This window comes from Asparagus officinalis, chromosome 7 (assembly GCF_001876935.1).
Source record: "Asparagus officinalis chromosome 7, Aspof.V1, whole genome shotgun sequence".
In the NCBI taxonomy this organism is placed as follows: domain Eukaryota; kingdom Viridiplantae; phylum Streptophyta; class Magnoliopsida; order Asparagales; family Asparagaceae; genus Asparagus; species Asparagus officinalis.
This window is the reverse complement of record NC_033800.1, coordinates 62,769,513-62,797,459: the sequence shown is the minus strand read 5'-3', so window position 1 is coordinate 62,797,459 and position 27,947 is coordinate 62,769,513. Positions and strand designations below refer to the sequence as shown.

Sequence of the window (27,947 nt, the reverse complement as noted above, 5' to 3'; positions counted from 1 at the left end):
CTCCCCCCCCCCCTCCGCCGCCGCCGCCGCCTTCTTCTGTGCGGCCTTCTTCTTGCTCGCGTCCGACACCATTCTCCTAATCACCAATCCAAAACCATCAAAAAAACGAAACCGTAACCCTAGATCCAGAACCACAAAAAGCTTAAGGATCGAAAACGGAACTTACAGAAATCAAAAACACCGAGACGATCGAATACGCGATGGGCGAGCAGTGACAGCTAGGGATTTTTTATTAGGGTTTGCCGATTTATTCGGATTAATGAAATAATTTTCCTAATTTTCCTCGTTCTCTGCTCGAGAGTTGGGGCACCCCTAAAAATAATATTAGGGTTTTGAGAGGAAAAGAGACGGATGACTTAGATACGGCCTTTATACTGGATCTGGAGGATTTTTTTTGTTGTACACGTGTCGGTTAAAAGTTTTTGGGTCGGTTCGGTTAAACAATTTGTAACCTAGTACTCGTGTTTTCGTGGCAACGGGCCACCGGGCCTTTTTTTTTATTTTAATTTAATTTAATGTGAATACTTGAAAAAAAGAGGGGAATTTTTATTAGCGAGGTGAAAAGAAGGGACACGCATGCCAAGGTTTGGTTTTGATTTGATTTTTGCTTTCTTGGTGGGTTCGTTGTCAGGGTTGAATGAGAAATTAGCATGTGCGGTCATGAGAGTTGCGGGATTTGTATCGACATAATTTTATTTATTTATTTATTTATTTTGATAATACCAATCTAAAATGAAATCCAAAATCTTAAAAAAATCATATTGAAATTTTCTAACCACCTGCAACGAGCAAACATAATTTATCTTTTAATATACACATTAAACTCTTACACTAGTGTCTTATGGTGACATCCTTTTTCTTCTAATTTAAAATTTCCTAGGGCGGGGTTAGTCAAGTAGAACTAGGATAATTTGTAGGGTAAGTTTTATAGTGTTAGTCTATTACAACTAAAGCTAGAATGCAATTTTATAGTGTTCGTCAATTAGAACTGTAACAAAACTAGAACTGGAATAATTGTACAAAATTATCCCGCTTTTCTTCTATAAAAAAATGAGAGTTTTGGTCTCTCAAATCATCACAAGTTTTAGTTTGGAACAATATGGTCAAAAAAAACTAGAACTATCCCGCTGACGTTTATATTTCATTAAGCATTGTTAGATTACATTTTTTTATGTTATATATATATACCATCCGTTATTATCACTCCGATAAATACTATTTATCCCCGATGTATCCCGATTTTTACTGTCTAACAAGGATTTTGAACGTATGATAAATCCTCAATAACTGATATTTAAAACATTGCTCTCCGTTGGGTTATACTTTATCGAATTGAAAAGTCTTTTGTGTTTGATGTCTTGAGTATAAGTCATCTTCTAAATAATATAAATACCAATGCAATGCAACAACTTACGAACAAGTATGAATATCTATGTAATGCAATGTCATATCCTTATCCCACTTGTGAACGAATATAAAATTTTATAGCATTAGTCTATATAAAATAAAAAAGGTAACATTTTAATCTATATAGGTAATATTATCATGAGCGTAAATAGACGTTTTATGAAAGAGATTAACAAGTTTTATTAACAAAATAACTTATTTAACTAAATACAATAATTTATGAATAAAAATAACATTTCAAGACGTAGACTTAGACAAATGAAAAAGGTAACAAATTAGTCAATATTGAGAACATTTTTATGAACAAAAGTAACAGTTTAGAACAAAAAGGTAACATATTATGTATGATAAATAATATTTTCTGAACAATGGTAACATATTATATATAACAATAAACAGTTTTATTAACAAGGTAAACAATTTCTCAGCATAGATTTGATAAATGTAAAATGTAACAATTTAATAAACAAATGCAACCCTTTTATTTAAAAAAGCAGTATTTTTTGATTAAAAACATAAAAGATAACAATTCTCTTTTTTTTACTCCTCCTTTCTCAACCGTTACCTCTCATCCTTACTATCGATCTCTCTTCCTTTGTCCACCTAAAATCATCAAAACAAACAATATCGTCTCCTAAGCTTTATACATGAGTATCTAATGGTTTCATTTACGTTTAGAGATATTATATTGAATATACAGATACGTCTTTATGTTTGCATGACCTTAAACTTCTGAACTATTTTCTGAAATATGGTGGCATAAAATAAATCAACAATATTATTGGTAATATGTTTTTAATCTATTTTGTAAATCACCTAAAGGACAAAATTTATGAGTTTTCAATTTTCTTCTAATTGATTTTGAAAATAAAGATTAATAAAGTTATTAACTTTTTTTTCTCTCTCTTCGGGTTAGCCTACTTTTATCTCATAATACATTTATTTCATGGGCCAAAACTTATGTCTACAAAGAAGGCTTTTGTCCTAAAGTTAACTATAGGCTTTGCTCATGTACCAAACATGTGAAATTTGTGGCCCATTAAGCTTTTAACTTGGGCCTAACAAATAGCTAAAGGCTTCCAACCGACCCATAACTATACAAAAGTCCATCGCCAACCACACGGCGGTCCTGAGCCTCAGCTACTCGGGTTTCCTCCTCAAAGTTCGCCGGCGTCCTTCGTTACCTCTCTCACGCTGTTGGCGATTCTTCAACTACTGCCAGCGCGAACGGTGCGAACGTTTCACCTCTTTTATTTGATTTTGATTCTCTCCGTCAATTTCCAAACCCTAATTCTATATCCACGTGATCTCCGTACAGATTCATTTTTGTGTGTTTGGTTGAATTTATGACCCCAAACATTTGGGATAAAGGCTTGGTTGTTGTTGTTGTTGTTGGTTGAATTTATGAATATGTTTAGATTGTTATTGAGCCCGAGGTGCGCTTACAGTATTAATTTTATAAAGACTGAAGAAAGGCCATTTCTTTATGTACATTTCTTGAATTAGAGCCATGTTAATCTTGCATAGGTCATGGACAAATTTTCTCCCCTTTCAATTGCCAGTGTTTCATATTATCCTTACTCCCGCCCCCCCCCCCATCTTTTTATTTTTCGTCTAATTTGGTATTGTGCGTGAATAGCAAACTTGTTCTCATCTACATCTGAGGGTTCTTATATGAAGCGAAGAGCATTAAATCACACAAAGCATGCACATGAGGATGATGGGAAACACGTTGAATTCAATTTTATGAATCGCACGATTGCGTGGTTTTAAAAAGGAGCATAGGCTCCTGCCTTGGCCTAGGCAGTACTTAGGCCGCTCGCCTAGGCCTTGGGAGTGGTTATGGGAGCACTGACCGTTGTAAAAAAATTGCAAAACTTGGGTCACGGTCTGATTTCCTCAATTGCCACCTCTACATCCTCCTATTTCCATGGCCTCCTCCACCTCCAATCTTCAACAAAACCTCCTCCACCTCAAGTTAAAGAGAAAAAAAATCCCGCCTAGGCGCTAGGCATTGGATCGACACCTAGTACTCCTTATTTACTATTAATCCTATTTATGCATGGCTGATTATGAATATATTATTGTTATTTATTATTTTGTAATTGTCTATGAGTTTAATGCATTTTTGTCAATTAGTGTAATTAAAAAATTAAAAAAAAAGGAAAACGCCTAGAATCCGCCTAGGCTCTAGGCTCCAGTTCCGGCACCTAGGCTTAATTGCACTTTCTATAACCTTGCACGATCGTCATTTTTTTATGCTTTGAGTACATAAATTTCTAAATCATTGCGCGTCTTGTAGTACCTATGGACACAAGGCTTTGCTCTGTAGCCCTAAAACTTAGGGAATATAGGGATACATCTGGTCTCTTGTTATGTAAACTGTACTGAGCTATGCAATTGTCATCGTATATGATGTGACTATCATGTGCCTGGTTTTACTTCAGTGTTAGTCGATGTTTGACTCATATGTTAGTGTATATGCTTTAAAGTGGAAGCATGTCTGAGATTTTGTAAAAATGCATAGATGCACACGTAACCAGCGGAATTGGAAAGGGTTTAAACTCTTATTTGCTATCCGGATCCTTTAAACTCTTATCTTCATGTTGCCGATTTTTATCCTGTCTGAAGATACATTACTGCATTAATACACAAAAGATTGTTTAAAGCTTAATTAGTGTTATATGTGTTATAGAAAGAGTATAATGCTGTTGTTAGTTGCTAAGTAAACATTTAGAATCCATGGTAGTTATATGAGGTGTAATCGTACAACGGTTATCTTTTCATTGACAAAAATCTATCATTAATTAGTTAAGTTTAAACAATCTTTGTCACAGAACAATTACAACTACAAACAGTTAATAATATAAATTTGAATTATCCTGTACTCAGTGCGATACATCTTCAATCTCCTGCAAATGCCTATATATTTATTCCTTCTGAGACCATGACAGGATTTAACATCATATGATGTTAATATGTTCGGCTAGTGACCTGGTTTACTGTCCATCTATCATTTTGGCTTTGACTGCTGCCCAATGAAGTTAAGCATATTTGTATAATCTATTAAATGAACCGGTAATGTGAGGTTCATTTTCTACTATATCATATATGCTTAGGCATGTTAGACTTGTTAGATTCTTCATGCTACAAGCATTGCTTGAATGGTATAATTAATTGATAACTGACAAACACGGTGGCCTTGTGATGGACTACCATCTGGAGATACACAGTATGGAAAAAAAGAAGAGTAGGTTGGTTGGAGATTTTCTCTTTATTTAGGTTATAAAAAAAAGAACTGAAGCAAGAACTTGTAAGAACTTAAGACTACTTGGTTTTGATAAACTAAATGACGTTTGTTTGGTTGCTTCATGTTAGAAACCTCAATGAATCAATATCTGTACACGTTTTAGTGCTCATTGTTGCTTGAGACTGTAGAGTTGATACTGGCTTTAGTTCCATCTAAAGAAATGGAATTTATCAATGAAGTATGCACTGATTACTACCATTTAAGGCATAATTGTCATAACCGCTTCTCATCATACATTTTCTGTATGCATATATTGTAAGTATCGTGTTATGGGCTTATAGACGCATAACTAGCAAGAACTATGCACTGATTATTACCTTTAGGCATGCAAGCGCTCTGACATATCTCACCTTGTTTATAGGTTGACCTGTACATTATTAAAACAAATGAATCGAATTCCTCCAGCACAACCATTAACAAAGAGATACAAACTGCGACTGTTCATATCACTCAAATACGTGACGGCCAACATCGTTGACAGACAAAGCGGTCGCATAGTCGTGACGGCATCCTCAGTAGAGAAACCACTAAAAGAAGGGCTCGAGTGCAGGCGAACGTGCAACGCTAAAGCTGCGGCAGCTGTAGGAGAGGTGCTCGCGATGCGTCTCAAGGTTGATGGTTTAGCGCAGGAGAGGATCCATGCTGATGCAGCGAAGGAGGTTGAGAAGAAGGGATTTAAGAATAGTACGAAGGTTTGGGCTGTATTCAATGCTTTGAGATCACATGGGATTAATCTAATTCTTGATAATGATGGTAAGTATCCTCCCTATATGTACTAATGAGGATGTTTAAGGATATAATTGTGTCATTATCGATATGTATCGGTTAATCGAAGTTTTACTATTAGAGCGCCCTGAGTCCAACAGGACCTGTTATTTGTTGACCATAAGTTGCAGAAATTTTGATCGGTTGGATTTTGCATTATCATTATAAAAGGAGAAAACAAAAGATAAATGTACTAATAAAATGCATTTTATATAATTGGTCTCCATTTTGCATATCATATTCAAAACTGAGTTGTCAACAACCCATATTTACTGTCATCTTATGTTGCTTTGCTTAAATTGTTGTTGTATGGGTATGAATTAGCCTCCGGCCTTAAGATAAATTTTGCTAAGAGCTCAATAATCTTTTTGGAACATATATAACTTTTTTTTTCCAATCTCAGATTGCTATGTGTATGAATTGTGTGGAAGGAACTTTTCGTATAACATATTTAGGAGTTCCTTTAAGACATGGAAAACTTTTAAAAGATGACTAGCAACCTCTCTTTGAAAAGTTTAAGAACAGATTGAGTACTTGGAAAGGAAAAAACTTATCTAAGGGTGGAAGATTGATCCTAGTTAAGTCTGTGTTATCATCAATCCCTCGCTTTTGGATGTCTTTTGTTAATTTTCCTAAGTGGGTTTGTGATAGATTAGATAAAATTAGGAGGCGTTTCTTTTGGATTGGTTCTAGAGACATTAAACAGATTTCTAACTTGGTGAGTTGGAATATTATCTGTAAACCTAAATGGCAGGGAGGCTCGGGAGTTTTAAATATAAGAAGCATGAACTTGGCTTTACGAGGAAAGTGGTATTGTAGATGGCGTGACACAAAATCTATGGGAAAAAACTCGAGTTGCTCTCTATTGGTCCACTCTATGACAATTGGCACATCTCAGTGTCGCTGCCAGGTAATATGAATTCTAGAGGTGACTCCTACGGGTTCTAGAGGGCTCGTGGGAACCACCTTTAGAACTCGTAGGAGTAGTAATATGTAATGTCCAGCAGCCCGTTAGCATTTGTTTTTTGATTACTGGGCTTGGAGTACTTAATTAGGTGAGGGGCTGAGGGCCCATTTAATACTCCGTATATGAGTATATTTGTGAGAATATTTTCGCCAAGGGCCCATGTTAACATCGATGAGTATATTTTCGTCAAGGGCCACCAAAATCTCAGGGCCGGCCCTGTAAGAAGAACTGAGTCAGAACTGCCCCTGCTTTTCGCAATCACATATTAACCTAAAACTAGGCCAGGTTACCTGGCTTGGTCCAGTTTAACCTGACCTAGTTTTAAAAGTTTGTCAAACACAAATGGTTATGATAAATGAGTTAAAGTTAGATGGGTCAGCGGATTGACCCTTTTATGACCCGAATCATAAATGAGTTTTCTGAGTCGACTCATTTACGATCCGACCCATATAAAGTGATTCATACCTATTTATAATGGGTCCGATCAGATTGAGTCATAAACTACCACCCCTAACTTTTCATTTCTTTCATTACCAACCCTTAATATATCCTTATGAATATTATGTTGAAGCTGCATGCTATTTTCCCTTCTTTAAGTAGGGAGCACTGTATTCCAGAAAAAATGCTTCAGAATGTTGGTTAAAATGTCGATATCAATTTTAGGAATTGAATAGTTGCCATTTTCTGTACATTGAGTATAAAAAATGACTAAATAATTTTGCGTTATACTACCTTTTCCCTTTTGCTACCTAAGAAACTGGGGCCAGCTGCTGACATGTCTTGTTTCTTGTTATCTGATATTTACTATGCGTCGTAATTTTCATTGTGATACATTCCGATTCTCGTGTGCTTAGAGAGTGTTTGTTTCACCAAAAATTTTGGCATTTGGTATGAATTATAAGTTTTGGGATTAAAAAATGAGTTTTTTATATTTTGGGATTCCATATATAGTGTTTCATTTAAGAAAATTTTTAGAACATTGAATCCCAAAAGGGTAAAAAGTGTCCAATTTTTGGAATTTGTCAAATCCTCTCACAATTGAAGAGGATTTTGACAAATCCCATAAATGGGTGTGCTTACCTCTCAATTGGAGAGGATTTGACAAATCACAATTTTGTCTTTTTGTGGGAGGTAACCTCACCAAGATTGCATATTCATCATATTATAAAATTTTGGCATTTGGTAATGCTACAATTTGAGTTTGAAACAAATAAAATATTACAAACTGTAGTATTTCAAATCTCAAAATATTAATGAAACAAACAACATTTTAGAAATCCCAACCCATAACAAAACACATATGAATTTCAAATCCCATGTAAAATCCATATCCTAAAATTATATGATTTGAAACAAACACCCCCTTAATGTTACTTCGACTCATGTGTCAGTGTATAAGCTTAAAGGTGGACAAGTATGTCTTCAGATTTTGTAAAAACGGAAAGATATAGAAGAAACCAGTGTAGTTAGGATGGGTTTGATTTTTTTATTTGCTATTGTCAATCCTTTAATCTCTTACCTTCACGTCTTAATTGATTTTTATCTAAGTTTTTTCTTTTCATATAAACCACCTTTAAATAGGGTGACTATACAAAAACCACATTCAAAATTCAATTTATGTAGAAATCACCTTTTAACGGGGGCTCTAATTGCAATCAACCACCTTGACATGTATTCTATTGAAATTTTGACTAAAATTCCCACATACCATAAAATGCATGTGCCGAGCACATGACATGCCTTCTTAACCAACCTACTACCTGACACGTGTGTTCTTAAGGGTATTTTAGAAATTTTAGCTAATATTTCATCAGAAAATAGGTCAAGACGGTTTATTGCAAGCGGACCCCTTATAAATTGAACTTTGAGGGTGATATTCAAGGTGGTTTCTATGGAAAAGAAACCCATCCTGTCCAAAGTTACATTCCTACATTTTCTACTGTGCTTATAAATGGTTATAATGCCAGTTAAGAATGAAAGGAAGCATTCAGAATCCTTGGTAATTAATAAGCCAAATTACAGTCAAATGGTAGTTACAGGGGGTACTGTTATCATTCAATATTACTCTTTAGTTAAGTGTCAATCTATCAAATTCTTTCAATGTTACTCTTTAGTCACATGAGGTGTTATCTTTCAATAAAAAGGGAACATTCAGAATCCTTGGTAATGACAAAACTGTGTCTTTAATTAGCTAAGTTTTAGTTCATCATAATAAGAGAATTTGAGTCATATATCTTGTTTCCAGGGTGGCGCATCTTCAGTCTCTTGCAAAACGAACCAGCGAGTGCTCCATCATGTGTTAATCGTATTCGTTTGATGTACTGACCGCTAAATTTGAGATATATATATATATCTTCTACTGTCTTATTACATGGCTAGGCTTCTTCACTCTCCATATCCTGGTGGAATATGGTACTCGCGGGATTCCTCGTGCTGCGCGCGTTGCTTGAGTTGTATAGTTAGTTCGTAACCGCCTAACATGGTTGCAAGACGATGAACCATCATCTCGCGATTTTAGATTATCCTCGAAGAGGAGTAGATTGGTTGGGAAATCTTGTATATATATGGTTGTTTTGAATGATATTTTTCCTGAAGCAAGACTCGTAAAACATTAGACTTCTTGATTTCGGATTCATCATCATGAAGTAAACGACTTGTGTGTAGTGCTCGGTTCCTCCCTATTTGTTGAGCATTCTTAACCAGCTAGATTATTAAAACCTTAATTTCGTGTAGCGAGCGTGGCTAGCAAAAACTATGCGCTGCTTACTGCCTTTTTGAAATGCAGATATTCTGACACAGCACCTCGCCTGGTTTGAAAGATTAATCAGCCTGTTGTGTTTGGAGAAGTAGCGCATGTAATCTCGTTACGAACGAATTCCTCCAGCTCGACCACGAACAGAGAGATACATTCTACGGTTATTTATATCACTAGCCAACGTCATCAACAGACGAAGCGTTCGCGAGTGCTCGTTATCCTCAGTAGAGAGAAGCCACTGAAAGAAGGGCTCGAGTGCAGGCGAACGCGCAACGTGAACTAAAGCTGCCTCAGCTGTAGGAGAGGTGCTAGCAATGCGCGTCAAGGTTGATATATAAGTTAGCGAAGGAGAGGATTCATGCTGATGCGGTGAAGGGGGTTGAGACGAAGGGGGTTTAAGAATAGTACGAAAGTTCGGGTTATATTTAATTTAATGAGATGACATCACATGGAGTTAATCCGATGCTTGATAATGGTCACATGTGGGGCCGCTGCACTGTAGCAAGGAGGGGAGGAGTGTGGTTGGTGGTGTGCCTAAGGGTGTGTCTCTATCATTTTTCCAGGTGTAATGCATATAGATATGCTCGTGTTTATTACACTCATTTCCATTTTTCACTCAAACAGAAACAGGGCCATATGTACATCACCACGCAAGCAGGCCAGAGGAAGAAGAAACCACTTTAATTAATGTTCATAGAAGCAGAGGAGGTAAATATAAGAGAGGACCAGTGAAGACAGGCATTCTCTTCGTCGACCAACAAACATGACGCGCTGCGACAACAATGTTCATAGAAGCAGAGGAGGTAAACTAGATCTCAAATATATATATATATATATATATCATCGTAGAAGAGAAACATAGAGGAATTGCTAGTATAGTTTGTCGATGCATTCCATATGACCAGTCTCCATTTTGCATATCAAAACCGAGTCGCCAAGAAATCTCTACATAACAAATCTTCATCTCCCTCTTCTTATCTACAGTTTCAGGACACTAAGTATACTCGAAGCCTATTGACGTGTGGCTAAAGTCACATGATGAAGCAGGCGTTAGGGTTCTCATCGCTGAAGAGCTGAGGAGCATGCACCATCTCCATGTATAATTCAGGGCAGATATAGTCCCCCCCGTAGCAGTACTCGACCTTCTTACCCTCACAATATCCCTTCGCCTCCTCTTCCTTCTTCTTCTTGTTGCCGCCATTATCGCGGCCTTTGCCATCACACCCCTTCTCTTTCTTGGGTGGAATAATCTCCACCGGCCTCTTCATCTTCTCCTTCAGAGTACCGACTAAGCTCTTCACATCCATGATCCCTTTCACCGTGACCTGGTCCTTTGCAGGGTCCATGGACAAACTTGCCACTCCTGTAATAAACAGTTCCCTTCAAGGTCATATATTTGACATTATTTTAAGGGTGCTAATTTGTAAAAATTTATCCTTCACTATAAAGTGATGGTCATAAAAAGAGCAAAAGCTGAACATTTGGCAATATGCGAGCAGGCAGCTGCTTTGTTCTGAGCTCTGACATGTGTACGTATTTGGTGAACTTCGCCTTTTCCTTAATTTGCATCTAAAAGCCTAAAAACTATAGTAAAATGGACTTAATTTATTATGATAACTCATAGAGAACTACAGATACTGACTGCTACCGGCGCTGGAATATAGCCGGTAAAAGCCAACAGAAAAGGTTGGAGATATTTAATTTCAAATAACCGCCCACACAGTTCGACCTAATTTCATGCGCGATAAGAAATGCAATCTCCACAGATAAAAAAAGAACGGATACTAAAACGTAAATAAATATCAGCTGAATCTTTTTACCTTTAATACCCATAATTTTCTTTCTGATTTTCTTAGTGCAACCCTCGCAGTGCAACCGAATTTTTAACTCCACGGTCACCAATGAAGGCTAACAAAAATAAATAAATAAATACTATTTAAAAATGGAGATGTTTTTCAAAGGAAACCACATAGAATTCGATGATCAAATTGAGAAGAAATAAGATTAAACCTCTTTGGACTCGGGAGCGTCCTCCTTCTTGCCGTCCTTGTTCTTCTTTGGTTGAGGCGAGATGAGCTCCACTTTCTTGCGGCTTTTGCTCTGAACCAGATCGCGGATCTTTATTGGGTCCACTTTCCCAATTACGGTGAGCTTGTTGCTTTCGATGTCCGCCGTCACTTTCTCTACACCTAACAAAAACAGGGAAAATGATGGAAATCGATTGCAAAACCATGTTAATTATTACTTGATAAAACAATAATTTGTACAAAAATATGAACAGAGGTTTACCTCGTTAAAAATACACAAAATGGATCTTTACAAAAACAGACAATATTTACTTTCAAAAAAAAGATCCAAACAAATTAAATATGAAATACACAAAACAATGCTGACTTATATTCCTATAAATCCACAAAAAAATCCGAGAGATCAATTGGCCACTAGTATGACCATCGTTTTCATCGGTATTCTGTGTCATAATTCAAACCTTTTTTTTTTTTGGATCGCGTGTCACAATTCAAACCTGAAAAATAGGAATTTCTGTAACAAATTCCAAGAACTAACCGAGACTATTAACGTACGCCGATACACTAACGTGCGCATATGCCTCGAACTCGCGAAGAATAAACATCTAAGCTAGTTAAACGACCTAAACGGCTAAACTAATTAAAGAAACAATCATCTAAACTAATTGAACGATGGGGATAAAGAATGGGGGTGCCTAGAATCATCAATAGCTATATGAAAATTTTGTTTTTAAAAAAATCAGGTAACATGAAGTAAAAGACTCGGATCATCTTGAGCCCTAACGTGCGCCTTTGCCACTACCTTGCGCAGCACCTCGAACAAGTAAGAACAAGCACCCAGGACGATCAAAACAAACAATGTCGGCTCCTACAATTAATCATTAAAAACAAAAACAAAAAAAAAGGGAAGAAAGATCATAACCCCAGATCATCTTCAAACGAGCATCAAACGAGCATCTTCAAACCTTAACGTCCGCCTCTACCGCTAACCTACGCCGCATTTCTATGATGGAAAAAACGAAATCTAAAAAAAATCAATGATGGAAAAAAGATCATATCCCCAGATCATCTTCAAACCTTAACGTCCGCCTTTACCGCTAACCTACGCGGCGCGCATTTCAAACGAGCAAGAACAAAACATCAAACAGATCGAAACAAGGAATACCGAAGCCTAAAATCATTAAAAAAAACCAGAAAAAATAAAAAATAAAATAAAAATCAACACTAACCTAAAGAAAGGCAAAGATCGAGTTCGAATCTCACCTAAAACTCCTCTGAGAGTTTTCCTGACCTCATCACAGCAGCCATCGCAATGCATGTCGACCTTGAGAACGACGTTGATGGGTCCTCCGCCTCCTTCTTTCTTCGTCTCTTTGCATCCTCCTCCTTCATCCTTCGCTCCTTCTTCGATCGCCGCCCCCCCCGCCACCGCCGCCGCCACCTCCTCCTCCTCCTCCTCCTCGTTTCTTGCGCGCAACAGGAAACGAGAAATTATCTCAGAGATTCTAAGATATATAAAAAAAAACTAAGGAAAGCAAAATGAATATTATAAAAGAAAGGATCAAAGGAGCTCACCTTTCCCATTGATTCTCTGGGAACTGAAACGAGAAAGGAGTGCGGTGTGCGGTATTTGAAGGCCCCGAAGGATCTATATACGCACGCTCGTATGCGCCCAGGTGATCCATGCGCATCAAGGGGGGCCCACGTGTCAGTGAGAGCGAGTCAGATGCGCGAGTGGTGCTTACACAAGTCAATAATCGTTATCCGCCAGTACAAGCGTCGAACGCCGTGCGGGGTCCCTTGGAGGATTAGTCGCTCCGGAGGTGAAATGACCGTTGTTCCTAGGTAGCCCTGTGCACCATAGGTATTTTCCCGGAAGGAAAGCCGCCGGAAACGCGGCTTACACGACCGCTAGCTGCGGGAACCTTCGCATCCGCTCCCTTCAGACCATCCTGTCCGCTGTTGGGCTGCCGCCAACGAATTCGCTGTTCTCTGGGCTAAAGCGGTCCTTATGGAATTCCAGGCCAATGAGAACGAAAAAAAAACACTAGGGCACACCTTGGACACACTCCAACCACACCCCTCACCTCTTACAGTGTGGGGCCCACTTAGATTTCACTAGAGATTTTTGAAAAAATCTCCAAAGTGGGACCCCTGCACTGTAGCAGATGAGGGGGGAGGGGTGTGGTTGGCAGTGTGTCCCAAGTGTGCCCGGCCTATGGGACCCCCTGCACGGTGTAGCAATGAGCGGGGTGTGCGTTGGAGTGGTCCCAAGCGGTCCCCTACTGCTCCTCGCAACCAAAAATGGATGTTTCCGCCGCGCGTTAACGCGCGATCCAAACGCACAGGCATACAGGATGCGGCCCCCCACTTGTTCAGTGCACCACCCCTTTATCTGTGCGCGTTGGCTCGCGCGTTTAAAACAGCGAACCAAATAGCGCTGCTCAATGAGAATTATGTGTACGGATGCAGTGGAATTAACCAAGTCAAGTCGGCCATTAATTTAACTTTGAAAACGCCTCAGAATCATCCACGGGATGCGAATGGTTATGGTAGATTTCGAGAATGCAATGCGTGTGATGACTTGTCGAGAGAAGTTTAATTTGGAAAATTAAACTCAATTTTCACGGAACTGAGGTCCAAGAGAGGAGACTACTTGACCAGTCAAAGTTCTACATAACTGAATAATATCTTATCTGGTCATTAAGAATATCAGACTGCATTAGTTTGGGATCAGGAACGATGCACATCAAATATTCCTTAAAAAGAATTGTATTCATATGATGTCGGCCTGTATGATGTATCTGATCTGACCAAAAAAAAAAGCTATATATATATATATTCTCTCTTAGTATATAAGTATATATATTTATACTCTCTCTCTCTTAGTATATAAGTATATATAAGTATACTCTTTCTTATATATGTACTAGATTTTATGCACGTGCAATGCACGTGGTCAAATACTGTGATTAAATATTTTTGGTTTATTTTCTTACTAAAATTTGTTCATCGGTTACACTTTGATAATTTTTGCTCACTTTTATTTTAGTATTTTTGGTTTATTTTCTTACTAAAATTTGTTCCTCGATTACACTTTGATTATTTATTTATCTGGTGTTTGTTTGAGTAGGCTACACTCAGTTTAAATTTTTATGTTGATAGTTGTATTGTCAGGAGATAAATATAATATAAAGCTAATTTAAATTGTTTATTTCATTTGGATTGCATGAGACCGAACTTGACCTGAGAAATTATAGTGTTATGAAAGTGAAAACACTTGAAAAAAAATAACATTATAAAAGAAAGATAAATAATAAAGCCAATGTGCCAAGATGATTGATTTAAAGTGGGCTAAAATGACAGAAAATAGTTAATAAAAATAATCATAAACTAAATATTAATGCTAACTCTAGTACACTTTTATATGATAAAAACATCCATATATGCATATGAAAGCACTAAAAGTAGTTTATGAAAATCCCTTCCAAAGATTCCTAATTTTACTAAAAATTAAACTATTCTATAACAAATTACAAAACATTATCTTTTGTTGCTTCTATTTTATTTTTTTATTGAGTCGAGATCAATCCTTCTTCATCTTTATCTTTTTTTCTAGACAATTCTAGAGTAGTGTCTTCATCGTTTACATCGACTGTGATATGAGGCTAGAGTATGTTATCTTTCCTTGTGCTCATTCATCTTTTATCTTCTCGTCTAAATTCACAAAGAAGTTGAATATATTTCTTATGTTCTACAAAAAAATCTGACAATACGGACTTTGATTTTTGTTAATAAGAATAAATGTTAATTTCATATATATGATTTTTTTGTGCTTTTAATTTATTACTTATTACTTAAATAAGGTTATGAGCTACCTTTTTTTTCTCTACAATAAATTCTTCTGTTGTGCATCCAATAAGAGCTTATATATGTTGTGTTATAATGTTACATTTGCTCTACCTGTGTCATTTTTATGAGGATCTGAACTAACTACATTACATTTTTATTGTCAATTTGCTTTAGATTATAATATTAATATTTAATTTTGATATATTTATTTTATGAAGAAGGGATATCACTTAACCTTGGTATACTATATCATCGATGATTCTATAATATTTATCATTTGGACATTTATTATTAACATCTCTATTAACTTTTTTGTTGCAACCTTTGTAAACATAGAACCACGTACTGCTCAACTCTATTATAAATGGTAGTTATTGTTGTCTTAAAGGTTTGATAGTGTGTCTGTATATTGGTAAATTATTATTAGGATTAATTGTATGAATTTTAGAGTATGTTTTCTAAGATCATACATCTTTTGAATGTTATAATGGTTGTATATATTAGTAATTTAAATTTATGTTGTATTTATAAAGAGCCTTAATGGAGATGCTTTTATGTTAGCAGCTTACTTTGAAAGAATGCTGCATATTAGCTTTAAAATATAATATTTTTTTACGGTGTTATATGGACGTTTGCTTGGTTTACTTACTATTCTCTTATTTCTTCAGGAAGTTATATCTTTGGGTCGATATATATTATTGACACAATTTACGATGATATGCATATCTCCTCTATAAATTTGAGATAGATATAAAGTGAATTTTATATTTAGTGGCATTTAATAAGAATTTTAATAATGAAATATATTACATTCATATTTAGAGATCTTGAAATCTAATATTGCTATTATATTATTATTTTTAATCGTATTTTTAATAATTGATCCTTTGTTAGTAGTAATACCCCTAAATAAAGTCACACGCATGGTGGTGATACTATATAAGAAAAAAAAGAGCGATTTTATATTTTTTTACTTACGCAGAATTATGACATAGTAATTTTTCTTTTATCTTCCACGAAGAATGTTTTTTTGATTGGAACAAAGTTGTTCAATATATTCTTCAGGGGGGGGGGGGGGGGTGTTCTTTTTTTATAAATATAAATTAAAGTGATTTATGAACATTCTGAATTCCATTTGAAATGAAAACTGCTTGATTCTTTTGAATGATATCTCTATATTTTCTGATAGTTCTCCATACATAAATCTTTATAATTTTTACCCTATAAATATTATTATCATTAGAGATTAATATTTATAAATTATAATCAGTTAATGTTAAGATATTATATTATAGCATTTTATTACTTTTTTATAATTTAGTCTTCTATCAATTAATAATACTTATGTATTTTTGCTGCTCTAACATATTAGTAAAATTATATGCAATTACTTTAATTTATACAATAATATTAATTTTTAATCTATCATATATTTTAAAAAAAATATTCTTTGACTGGATATTTTTAATCTGCTATTATTACTATTTTTTATCAGCATCAACTTGACTATTTTTTAATTCTGAAAAAGGATAGTGAACCTTAAATTATAAGTTATATTTATATATCTTAATAAAATAATATCAAACAATTACTCTTTTCTTTGCCAAGTTTTAAAATTTTAGCTTTTTATCTTGTGTAATTTTAAACTTTTGAGAGTATTTTGTCTAAATTTTTAATTTTTTTTGTAATGTTTCATGTAATAAACTGATACCACAGAGTTGTTTCATATATTTTATTAATCTTATTTAAATTATTGCTCTATAGATAGTTCATGAGGTATTAGGATATGGTATAACTATGATTAGGATAAATTATAATTTAAATTAAATATTTAAAATAATACATGATAATTTTGACTATGGAAAGCTTTTCTCGAACTCGTGCTTTTAAAGGGAGTATGATTTTTGTTTTCCTTAATTTTTCTTCTTTATATTTTTTAGAATGACTTTTGCCTCTTTAATTCGTTTGGTGGATTTTGTAAATATCTCATCCACATTATGTACATTTGTAGCTCTGCACTGTTTCTGGGTTCGACTGTTGGGGCAGACATTATTTGTCTCATTAATTTGTTTGTTTTTTGCATATACGACCTTTATTTTGTAGACATTTGTAAATTTAGCATTTAATAATTTTATTTAGATTTACATTTTATTTTAAACTGTGTCATTATCTTCATACTATGTATATCCAATAAGAATTCATCAATTTATTAATTTACTCTTAATTAATGGATTAATATTTGAATTCCAATGGTATTTTTGTCTACTGAAATATTTTCTCGAACTCGTGTTTTTAAAGAGAGTATGATAATATATGTATAAGTATATATAAGTATACTCTCTCTTATATAAGTATATATATGTATAAGTATACTCTCTCTTATATATGTATAACTATATATAAGTTTCATATCCTATACTTTCTATTATGGTTCATGACTTACTAACAGTGCAGGTTTCGACGGTAGCTTCGGAATCCGCCTTCAGCACAGCAGGACGTTTGATCGACGACTACGGAACATGCTTAGATCCGTATACTGTACAAGCAGTGATGTGCTTACAAGATTGATGTAGGTACGAGAAGCGAACGCAAGGCATCGATCAGATGACTATAATTGAAGATAAATTTGAAGAGTTGGGACTAGCAGATAGGTATAAAGATTAGATAATATTCATCAAATTATAATTTTTATTTCTTAGCTTTAAATTTTTAATAAATTATTTCGGAAAAAGTTACAAATGATAATGATATAGGTGAGTAGATGCCAACCTAGTTGGGATGTACTCATCTATTATGATGCGACGAATTCCAAAATAAATTTATACTTGTAAAAGATTTATTGATTATTAATAAAGAAGTTATTTTTATCATCTTTCATTTTTATAATTTTTTAAACTTGTAATTTATGTCATTTCAAGTTATTTAAAAAATGTATGTCATTTTCTGTAATTTTTATGTATATTTTATGATTTATGGTAATTTTTAAAAATTTTTAAAAAAAATTTAAAAAATAAAAAAACCGGGCCAGCCCAGAGCCTAGCCTGGGCCCGGCCCTGCCCGACCTGGATGGACATCCCTATAAGGAATTGCACACGTAGAGATCCTTCACATGCTTAGCCGTGGAGAAATTTTGTAGCTCACCAATTAACACTTATTTTGCGAGCTCCGTGAATGCTATTCTTTATATAAATTATATAAATTATTTTAATATTAAGACCCATTGAACAATTTAATACTATTAATTTACATAATAAATTGTAGGCATCCCCTACGGCCAAGGACGGAGGGGATATGTGCTTGAATTTTATAGATTAGAATTCCTTTATTGGGTTTTGGTAAAATTGTTTACCACTCTTAACTGGCAAAAGGGCCACACAAGGCTATGGGCTTCTGGTGAGCTTATTTAATTGGGCTTAGTTGGCCAGTGGGGCCCGGTTGTTGGATTGAATCGGAGGCAGAATAAACCCAGCAATTAAATATTCCTTTTATTTAAAGTCGAGAAATCCCTTCCTCCCTCGCTGGAGTCTCAACCCCACGCTCTCTCTCTCTCTCTCTCTCTCTCTCTCTCGAGCAGCAGCCATGGCCTCTCTCGCTCCTTCGCTTCACCAAATGCTCCGCCCTCGCTTCGCTCTCTCTCTAACCTCCCCCTCCTCCTCTTTCTCTCTCCTCGGATCCCGTCACCGCCTTGTCCTTCACCACCTCTTCGCCTCCTCCTCCCAAACCTCAGCATCGCTCTCCTCTACATCAACAACACGAGGTAACTGACCTAATCGTTAACTTTTTTTCCCCCTCGATTATACTTCCTCTAATCTCATTTTGCTCCGTTTTGATTCAGATGCCGAAGAGGAGAAGCAGGGGTTGGAGGTGATCGACGTCAATCCGCCGAGGGGAACGAGGGATTTCCCGCCGGAGGAGATGAGGTTGAGGAACTGGCTCTTTCAAAATTTCAGAGAGGTGAGAGAAATTTATTGGAGCGTGTTTAAGTTTCGTATGCCAACTGTTTGTTCTTATGCTTGAATGGTGTTAGGTTTCTGGGGTTTTGGCGTTTGAGGAGGTGGACTTCCCGGTGCTCGAATCCGAGTCGTTGTTCATTAGAAAAGCTGGAGAGGAGATCACTCAGCAGGTGTGTTGTTTGTTTGTGCAAATTCATGAGTTTTGGAGAAAGAAAGAAATTCGAGGATTGACAAGATGCCATTTTGAGCTACAATGCATTAAGCGAGGTTAAAAGTCAGTGAAATGTTGAAATTGGAGTGGGTGGTTAAGGTCATGATTGATTGAGATTTATGAACTTGGTTGAAAACTAAAACTTTAGACCTTTCATGAGACGACAATGCCCTCTAGAAACTAAGCTACAACTTAAATCACAGTGAACTTTTCGCTGCTCCAGAAAGTTGTTGCTGACTATAAATTTTTAAGTTAATGGTACCAAGGCTATAAATATCGGATATCGGGGAAATACTGGAAGACAAAAGTTCATTTTCGATTACAGTTATCAGGGAAATATAGGGGATATGTGGTAAATATCGAAATACCATAACGAATGTTTACATATATAGTATAATGCGCTAAAATGTAATCTCAACGTACTTAAAGAAATCTAAGGGTCTGTTTGGATTTGTAGGGGGTGAAGGGAAGTTAAGGGAAACTGAGTGAAGGGAAGGGAAGGGTAGGAAAGGGAGTTCCCTTCCCATTGGTTACACCCCAATTTGGAGGGTAACAATTTTTATACTATTAGGGGGTGAACCAAGGGGAACTAGGGTGAATTAACTTCACCTTCTAAGTGTTCCCAAACAAGGTGAATGGAGGTGAATGGTTCCCCTAACTTCCCTTCACTCTCATTCCCCTCAATCCAAACAAGCCCTAAGCATACAAAATATTAATAATATATGTTTAGGATCACTAATCAACCTTGTAAAATAAACTAAAGTACAAATCAACGTTGCAACATTTCATTTGAATTTTTTAAGCCAAAATGTCATTTGATATAATGGAAAAATCATGATATCTTGCCCAAAAATTGCCAAACGTGATATATTGTTTTGTGATAAGCCATTTAACATATCGGCTTATATATCAGCCATATTAGGAATATATCTCTCAAAATTAGCCAAAAAGCGGTAAAGGATATGTAGAGACCATATCAGTTGCGGCAAGCTCTGTAAAAGGATATATCGGGCCATGTTGGGGATATTTAAAACAATAATGGTACTAGTAAGTAGTAATTACTAACTTCCAAGTTAATGTTATCACATGAAGTTTTTTTTTCCCTTTCTGGAGATCTCAGTGGACACTAGCTGAAACTTCAGAACCCAAAAAGTCATCTCTATATCTTTCACACTGTAATTCAGCGGATAACCTGGAATTTTAGTCTAATTAAATTGAAAACTGTATTCTTAAAAATAATTTAGATAAATAGTTGTTTAAAATAATGTTGTGTCATCAGTCATAGGTTTGATGCATGCTCAACCATGTGGCTGAGCGCTGATTTAGTGGCAATAATGAGCCAGCCTCTTATGCTTAGCATGAGGTTATCCCTGTCATACTTAGAATAACCTAAGTGATGCCTTGTTCTGACTCATCAAACCTAAGAATTTGCATGTTGTGATTATTCATTAACTCTCATTGTTATACCTATAATTATTTGAAAGATAATTGTTTTGTCATTGGGATTATGACTGGGAAATTGTGTCTAACTAAAACTTCAAATAACACAGAGATCTTTATAATTCACACTTTCTCGTTTCGTTTCTTTATTTTACTTCACTTCACTTGTTGCTTTATGTGTAAAACTCACTTTATGATATCTATAATGATCATTCATTTGAGTCAATATTTGTTGCACTGTCAGCTGTACAATTTTGAGGATAAAGGTGGCCGCCGTGTTGTTTTGAGGCCTGAAATCACTCCTTCTTTGGCACGGCTTGTGATAAAGCAAGGGTATACACACGTCCTCTTCTTTTTCGGCATCATTCAAGGATAATACTACATCTGTTCTATTGGTTTTCTCTTGCGGTCATATTGCAGAATGTCATTGCTATGACATCAAAATAAAAAATTTACTGCATGTTTAGAGTTTCAGAACATTGCCTCAGTAACTGTTTGTTAAACTGACTTGCCAGGATTTGATGTATCATATTTTTCTGTCTAGAAAATCTGTCTCCCTTCCATTGAAATGGTTTACTATAGGACAGTGTTGGCGGTATGAACGAATGACAAGAGGAAGGCGCCGAGAACATTATCAATGGAACATGGATATATTTGGCGTTTCAAAAGTTCGGGTATGTTCCATGCTGGCTTATGCCTGTGCTATTATCAAGCATTGTATTAGTATATTTTGTTCCTAATTGTTATTGACACTAAGTAGAAGGGGCATTTGTATAGTGCACTTTTATGTTGGTGACAACAATTACCCATTTGTTTAAGCAGGAAAGGCGGAGAATTTAGACTTTGTTATGTGTATTTTGGTCTATGAATATTGAGTAACTTCATGTTTATTTTTCTTCTTGATGAGAATTGTATTCTTCGTCATGCATATTCTCTCTTTATTTTGACACAGGCTGAGGCTGAACTTATTCATGCTATTGTCCTCTTATTTGAGCGGCTAGGGATTACATCTTTGGATGTGGGTATTAGAGTTTCTAGCCGTAAGGTAAGAATATTGGTGTTTCCATTATTTGAGCTAATAGTTGAATGAGAAGAATTTCTCTTTCCTGCCTTACTGGGTAACTAATTGTTGTCTATTATCCATTTTCTCAGCAAACTGTGGTGTAACTCATTGGGTTGTCTGTCTAAAAGTGAACCTTTGTTATTATGAGGGTCACTCATATAAGCTTTCCCTCATTCCGAGATCCAAAAGTGAATAAGTGTTAGTGGTTATGCCCTAGGCCAAATATTTGGACATTGATGTAATGAGTTCATTTAAAGAATGGTTTTCTCCACATTAGTATTATTGGCATGTTACATTATTATAATGTTTATGAATAACTATGTTATTCATGTTATCCCTAGTTATTTATCACTAAAGGGCATAAAGATAAATTAAGACTAGTATGAGTTTTGATTGATAAACATGAGATGATTATATATGGTGATATAAATCAAACCTGTAGGTACTTGTTAGAGAACAAGGCACTGGATAGACCCACTATAAGATTACTACATGGGTTAGTGTCATAAGTGATCTCATAATAGTTATGTTATCGAATCCTTAGACCTGAGATTATCATAGATTCTTACACGAGGAACATCGTGTTTTAACATAATCAAACATTATCTTTAATCGGATAATCATAAAGGTTATGATTGGACATGATGAGAATTATACAGAGGATAGTGAATAATGAAGATGAAATTTGTCCCTCTTATGAGAGAGATATCTATTGGGCCCCTCGATAAGTAAGACTGAGAAATGCATGACCATGTTCAAATGAATTGATAGTGTAATCAATGTCATTTGAATTTATCAGTCTACTTAGTGATCGAGAAATTATATGTTTGAACAATATAAGTTTGACATGTACCATGACTTATGTTCAAACAAGATATCGTGTGACAAAAGGATTATAACATGTACTATTGGTTAGGTTAAAATCGGACTATCGATATTTATATTATTTGGGTAGTCATAATGTCTTGCTAGATGTCACTTATGACTTTTATAATAGGATTGGACCCACTGCTAACATAATATGAACCTATTGGATCGCACACAAAGAATGTGATGAACAGGCTAGGATTTCTTTGGGCAATTTTGAATTTTAAATGTAAAATTTGAAATAAAAATCTGGTATTTTTGAGATATTTGAGAGATAAAATATTATTTCTTATTATCTGAATAAGAAACAAATTTCTGTTATTTTGAACAAGATATCCCCAAAATATATCTCTACACGTTAGGGTTAACGTGGCTATAAATAGACTTTTGTGATGTCCTGATTTGATCATCTCTCATAAAAAGAAAAACCCTAGCCGACGTAGAAAGGAGCTAGCACCCTTGCATCCGTTCATGATCGTTCGTGTGTGGATACTGATAGAGGGCGTTCGTTCCTTGAGCAACACCTAGAGTCCGATCGAATTAAGGTGTTAATTCGGTAATCTGCACACAAACAGGTTCGTAATCTGAAATTCATTTTGAATCAATTGGATCACATGGATCCTGTTTGGGTTTTATTTTAATTTCCGCTGCATGATTAATTTTGAATTATATGTATAAAACCCAACAATAAGATCATAAGAAGTTATCTCATAGCAGTTACTTTCGTATAACTTAGTGTTGTATCCTTGTAGTATGGATGCTTGGTGGTCACTTAGTAGTCTTCATGGCATTCTTGAGGAAGTTGGAGGCTTGGGCCTTGACATAAAATACTTGGGATAGACAACTGTAACAATAATCATGTGTTATTCCAAAATATTTGGGGTCGGCTACATGAGTCCTATTCTCCCAATCAATTCTATTACTCCTCCATTAAGTTCAACACTATCATATCCTTCTTAATTGCTTCTTACCATGTTCTCATAGTTAAATTGTAGTATCCTTGCTCCAATAACATAATCTTACCACTTCTCCTAATTGGTGTCTTTGGCGGCATCCGCTATGCACTGCTAAACCATCTCAATCAATTCTCTTTCTTTTATCCTCAATAAGAGCAACCTATAACCTCCTATGAATATATATTTTTAATATCCTATCTCTTGTTGTAAGTACCATGGACACAGACATGAGGCATTTCAATTCCTTACAAATTAGGAATGGTGACTGGACACCATGTCATTAGCATGAGCACGTGCACGTATACACTCGTGTTATACATTACAACATATAGGATATATATGTGTATAAATGAAAGTAAATAGATATCTCAAATTTATAATATGAAGAAAGAAGTGCATGCGAAGTGTAGGATATATGTCCAAGTGTATGACGGTGTTATACATTACAACATATAGGATATGTTTGAAATAAGTATATGCACGTCCCACGACTGTCCAACTAGGTGTCATTGTCCAGTACGAGTGTCAGAGTGTCAGTTACAGGTACTGATTCATGATAGAGGTACCCATGCTAACATAGATTATTTATATCCAAACATCCATTGTAATGTTCTTTTTTTATTTCTATAGTATTTTATGTGCATGTTGTTTCTTAGTTGCCAAGTATTCTTATCATAAAAGCATTGTTCTCCTATAGAATTTTATCAATAATTTCATGGATATTATAGAATCACGGAGGATCCTTTGGTTGCATAGACTTCGAATCGTGGTTTTCATAGACACCAGAAGCACTCTTTAAGCAAATGCGAATCTGGATGCTGCATGGACTCAACTTTATCTCCCTGTGTATAGCCTTAGCATAGATGCTGGAGCAGAAACATGATTAGCCTCTTTATCTCTTTTCTATTTTCTTATTGTTTTGAGATGGTTTCCTTTGCTTCCTTGTCTGTCTTTTATTGCTCATGTATCTCAATTGTGAATTGTTTGATTATAGTACTATGACTGTGAGTGTGTGGTGTTACTACAATCTTGATCTTTCTGGTCTATTCTTAATTTTTAGCAAACTTTCTCTACTCTATGTGACGAATAGATCATAATTGTCTTCTATTGCTCATGTATCTCAGTTGTGAATTGTTTGATTATAGTACTATCACTGTGAGTGTGTGGTGTTACTACGATATTGTTCTTTCTGGTCTATTCTACAGTTTTAGCTAACTTTCTCTACTCTTATGTGACAAACAGATCATAATTGATATTTTTGATAAATGTTATTTTTCCTTCTTATTTTATATTTTGTATATAGACATTATTGTGCATCTCTCTAACCTGGTTGCTCCTTTCCCTTACAGGTTTTGCAGTCTGTTTTGGAAATGCATAATATACCAGAACATTTATTTACTCAAGTCTGTGTTGTTGTCGACAAAGTTAGTTCCTTTTACTTAACTAACCCTTATGTACTCGGATTTCTGTAATTTCCACACTATTAGAAGTTTAAGTAGCATTCTTCGTCTATGTGCATCTTTCTCTGGTTTATCACACGTATAATTGTACTTTTATGGTTATTTTTTTGATACAGCCATATGCATCAAGTTTGTTGCCCGAGCTACATACATTCTCCATAAACATGTTTTGTTATCATTTGGACCACTTGGTTATAAGTTTTTATCTTTCTTTTGTTCTACTCAGATTCCTAATTAGACGTGTATTTGATGCAGCTGGGCAAAATTACTAGAGAGGAGATCGAGAAAGAATTGATATCAGTAGGGGTATCATCAGAAGCTATCAATGGAATTATTGAAGTTTTATCTATTAAATCCTTGTCCAAACTTGAAGGTTGGTTTATCTATTAAATTATTGTCACATTAACTGTAGTTTTGTTGCCTGAGTAATAGTTCTTTGTTAAACATTGCCACCATATTTTCAAACTTTCTCCGGATTGTTCTGAATTCTTTCATAGGAAAATTTTCCTATTTTATCTCTGAGATTTAAGGATCCACCTTCTGTAGTATTAGAACTTTATTCTATTCTTTACTGACACGAGCTCTAAGTTGTGTGGCATGATTTACAAAGCTGTGTTGTGGCTCAGCAACTCTACTTGTTATAACTCCAGCCCAAAGATTCTGAACAAATCATGTTTATATGTCATGCTGACTAGTTTTCTCCTTCAATATTGTTTCACCAAATTAGTTCTGCATCATTAAAGTGTAAGACAACTGAGGCAGTAATTCTAATGAGACACATTCTGTTTCTGTCTAGAGGTGCTGGGCTCTGAACGAGAAGCTGTTGCTGATTTGAAAAAATTATTTTCACTTGCTGAGCACTATGGTTATTCTCAATGGATTAGTTTTGATGCATCCGTAGTACGTGGACTTGCTTACTACACTGGGATTGTCTTTGAGGTTAGATTTGCCTTTTTATTTTTGTTGGTTTCACCTATTATCTTCTTTCGAAACTGACTATAAAATTAGGTTTGGTGTATTTGGATTTATCATTTTGTTGAAATTACTAGCTTAAGTACCATTTACTATATAATATTTCTAGTACTGATAAATCTGGTGGCATTTTTGGCTATATTTGGTCAATTACTCGTTTTTCTCCTTTTCGCCCAGGCCTTTGATAGAGAGGGCAAACTGCGAGCAATTTGTGGTGGTGGACGATATGACCGATTGCTTTCCACATTCGGAAGTGATGACATTTCAGCTTGTGGCTTTGGATTTGGTGACGCTGTCATAATAGAAGTAAGAAATTATCTAATTGTTTCTCACAGGTTCTCACGTGTGAAAATTTAGAGGCCTGTTTTGTGTCCACCTACATCTATACTTGAATTACTTTTAGGAATCTCATTTGATTAGTTATAGAAGTTTCTCTTCAACTTACGGTTGCTGAACGTGCAGTTGCTGAAGGAAAAGGGACTACTTCCTGACTTAGTAAGGCAAGTAGATGACATTGTTTTCCCATTAGACAGTGAGCTTGAAGGACCGGCTTCTATGGTTGTATCTTCTCTAAGAAAGAAGGGTCGAAGTGTTGACCTTATAGAAGATAAGCGTCTTAAATGGTATATATTCAGAAACACAACTTTTCATATCGAAAATTCACCAGGAACCATAATCTTCTCAGTTTCTTTTCTTCTTTTTACATAATGAGCAGGGTTTTTAAGCATGTCGAGAGGATCAATGCGGAGAGGCTTATCCTAGTTGGGAATTCTGAGTGGCAACGAGGTATGGTTCGTGTAAAGATCTTGTCTACTAGAGAAGAATATGATGTCAGTGTCGACGAACTAGTCTGATCGTTGTATGTACGTTTTCTATTTATTTTGTTATATTGACTGTTATTGAGCTAATTTGTCATTTTCGTTGGGAATCCTCTAACTATTACCGCGAGATTGTATCTTTGGAATGCAGAGAATTATCAATTTTCTTGTTACCGTGAAGAGCCTGTTGAATGCTAACCGCACGAGATGAATAAAATAATGTAAAAAGCAGTGAAATTTTGATACTTGGCATGTGCACAGGCTCCCTTTTTTTTTTAAATGCCTTTGTTCTCTGTTCTTCACTCCAGGTTTTATCCCATTGCTCTATCTAACTTCACTGAAGAACTGAATTGAGAATTTAGACACCAATGGACTGAAAAAGGACATGACAATGAGAATAAGCAACAAAGATGTGGAAACAGAATCATCACACAAAAGAAGCCTAAATCTTGATGACAGGTACTATATTATATGCTTATTTACTAACTCTATACGCAGCAGAAACTTCTGATAACACTCCCATAGATTCAACCGAGTCATTGACAGCATGATCTTATTCATGACACTCTTTATCCTAAACAATATAGTACAGATAGTTGCAAATGTATCTCTCTCTTCCTCTCTCTCTCTCTCCTCTTATAAGCAGCTCTCCTTCTCCTTTAAGTAGGAACAATGGTGCCAACATAGCCAACTCCAACAATGAAGAAAGCTATAGCTTGAACGAACAAGTAGATCCAGAAGTGATCACGGCCGAACATTATATCATAAATCCCGCAGTAAACAAGGTATAATCCAACAAATAGCTCCGTAAATTGAACCCTAAAACCAAAAGAATAAGAGAATAAGTTCGATCATACTGTAACTTGCATGATCATTGTATGCAAACATATACGCATACCTTTCTCCTATGCGTTGTCTAAACTTTCTGAACGAGTACTTGTTTTCGTTCCTTTGCCTGTTTGCAAGAGCATTCCCTAGCTTCTCTGTGACAACCCATTCGTTGACGCGGCTCGCTTCCAATAGTCCGATGATGGTCGCCTTCGCTCGATGCATTGACATCACATTCTCAAACAAAATCCAGAATATGAGCAAGTGAATGGACCTACACGGCACCGATAAAATCA

General features: G+C 35.5%; 5 protein-coding genes across 5 annotated transcripts in view; 2 read left to right on the top strand and 3 right to left on the bottom strand.

Annotated features, from left to right (window-relative positions):
* Positions 1 to 334, bottom strand: part of LOC109849474 (ABC transporter F family member 1) — a 7,699-nt gene extending 7,365 nt beyond the window's left edge. Inside the window, exons 1-2 of the mRNA XM_020419311.1 lie at positions 167 to 334; positions 1 to 76 (exon numbers count right to left, since the gene is read on the bottom strand). Of these exons, the coding sequence (XP_020274900.1) occupies positions 1 to 72 (72 nt within the window). The 5' untranslated portion in view covers positions 73 to 76; positions 167 to 334. The remainder of the gene's footprint in view (positions 77 to 166) is intronic.
* LOC109850726 lies at positions 2,508 to 5,600 on the top strand. Its single transcript, XM_020420796.1, has 2 exons — positions 2,508 to 2,637; positions 5,079 to 5,600. The coding sequence occupies exon 2, from the start codon at positions 5,104 to 5,106 to the stop codon at positions 5,494 to 5,496; it is 393 nt and encodes a 130-aa protein (XP_020276385.1). The 5' UTR covers positions 2,508 to 2,637; positions 5,079 to 5,103; the 3' UTR covers positions 5,497 to 5,600.
* Positions 10,103 to 12,916, bottom strand: LOC109847249 (heavy metal-associated isoprenylated plant protein 3-like). The gene is made up of 5 exons (XM_020416482.1): positions 12,807 to 12,916; positions 12,495 to 12,736; positions 11,215 to 11,393; positions 11,025 to 11,112; positions 10,103 to 10,567 (listed from the first exon to the last, which is right to left on the bottom strand). Exons 1-5 carry the CDS (start codon positions 12,914 to 12,916, stop codon positions 10,236 to 10,238), a joined length of 951 nt encoding a protein of 316 aa, XP_020272071.1. The 3' UTR covers positions 10,103 to 10,235.
* On the top strand, positions 18,587 to 27,068 carry LOC109849509 (histidine--tRNA ligase, chloroplastic/mitochondrial). The gene is made up of 12 exons (XM_020419356.1): positions 18,587 to 18,840; positions 18,919 to 19,037; positions 19,111 to 19,206; positions 20,932 to 21,020; positions 21,232 to 21,361; positions 21,640 to 21,732; positions 24,923 to 24,997; positions 25,289 to 25,406; positions 25,830 to 25,972; positions 26,183 to 26,311; positions 26,468 to 26,628; positions 26,721 to 27,068. Exons 1-12 carry the CDS (start codon positions 18,663 to 18,665, stop codon positions 26,857 to 26,859), a joined length of 1,470 nt encoding a protein of 489 aa, XP_020274945.1. The 5' UTR covers positions 18,587 to 18,662; the 3' UTR covers positions 26,860 to 27,068.
* The window catches only part of LOC109849369 (mannan synthase 1-like), a 3,572-nt gene continuing 2,982 nt past the window's right edge, over positions 27,358 to 27,947 (bottom strand). The window contains exons 7-8 of the mRNA XM_020419191.1: positions 27,722 to 27,947; positions 27,358 to 27,642 (exon numbers count right to left, since the gene is read on the bottom strand). The exon at positions 27,722 to 27,947 is cut by the window's right edge and continues 202 nt beyond it. Coding sequence (XP_020274780.1) covers positions 27,483 to 27,642; positions 27,722 to 27,947 — 386 coding nt within the window. The 3' untranslated portion in view covers positions 27,358 to 27,482. The remainder of the gene's footprint in view (positions 27,643 to 27,721) is intronic.

Excerpts from the sequence above, each read along its gene's own strand:
- LOC109850726 (XM_020420796.1), top strand. The coding sequence starts at position 5,104 with ATGAATCGAATTCCTCCAGCACAACCATTAACAAAGAGATACAAACTG.
- LOC109847249 (XM_020416482.1), bottom strand. The coding sequence starts at position 12,916 with ATGGATCACCTGGGCGCATACGAGCGTGCGTATATAGATCCTTCGGGG. Across the intron at positions 11,394-12,494 it reads AACTCTCAGAGGAGTTTTAG|GTGTAGAGAAAGTGACGGCG; the intron begins GTGAGATTCGAA and ends TGTTTTTGTTAG. Across the intron at positions 11,113-11,214 it reads ACGCTCCCGAGTCCAAAGAG|CCTTCATTGGTGACCGTGGA; the intron begins GTTTAATCTTAT and ends TATTTTTGTTAG.
- LOC109849509 (XM_020419356.1), top strand. The coding sequence starts at position 18,663 with ATGGCCTCTCTCGCTCCTTCGCTTCACCAAATGCTCCGCCCTCGCTTC. Across the intron at positions 18,841-18,918 it reads CTCTACATCAACAACACGAG|ATGCCGAAGAGGAGAAGCAG; the intron begins GTAACTGACCTA and ends GTTTTGATTCAG. Across the intron at positions 19,207-20,931 it reads GAGAGGAGATCACTCAGCAG|CTGTACAATTTTGAGGATAA; the intron begins GTGTGTTGTTTG and ends TTGCACTGTCAG.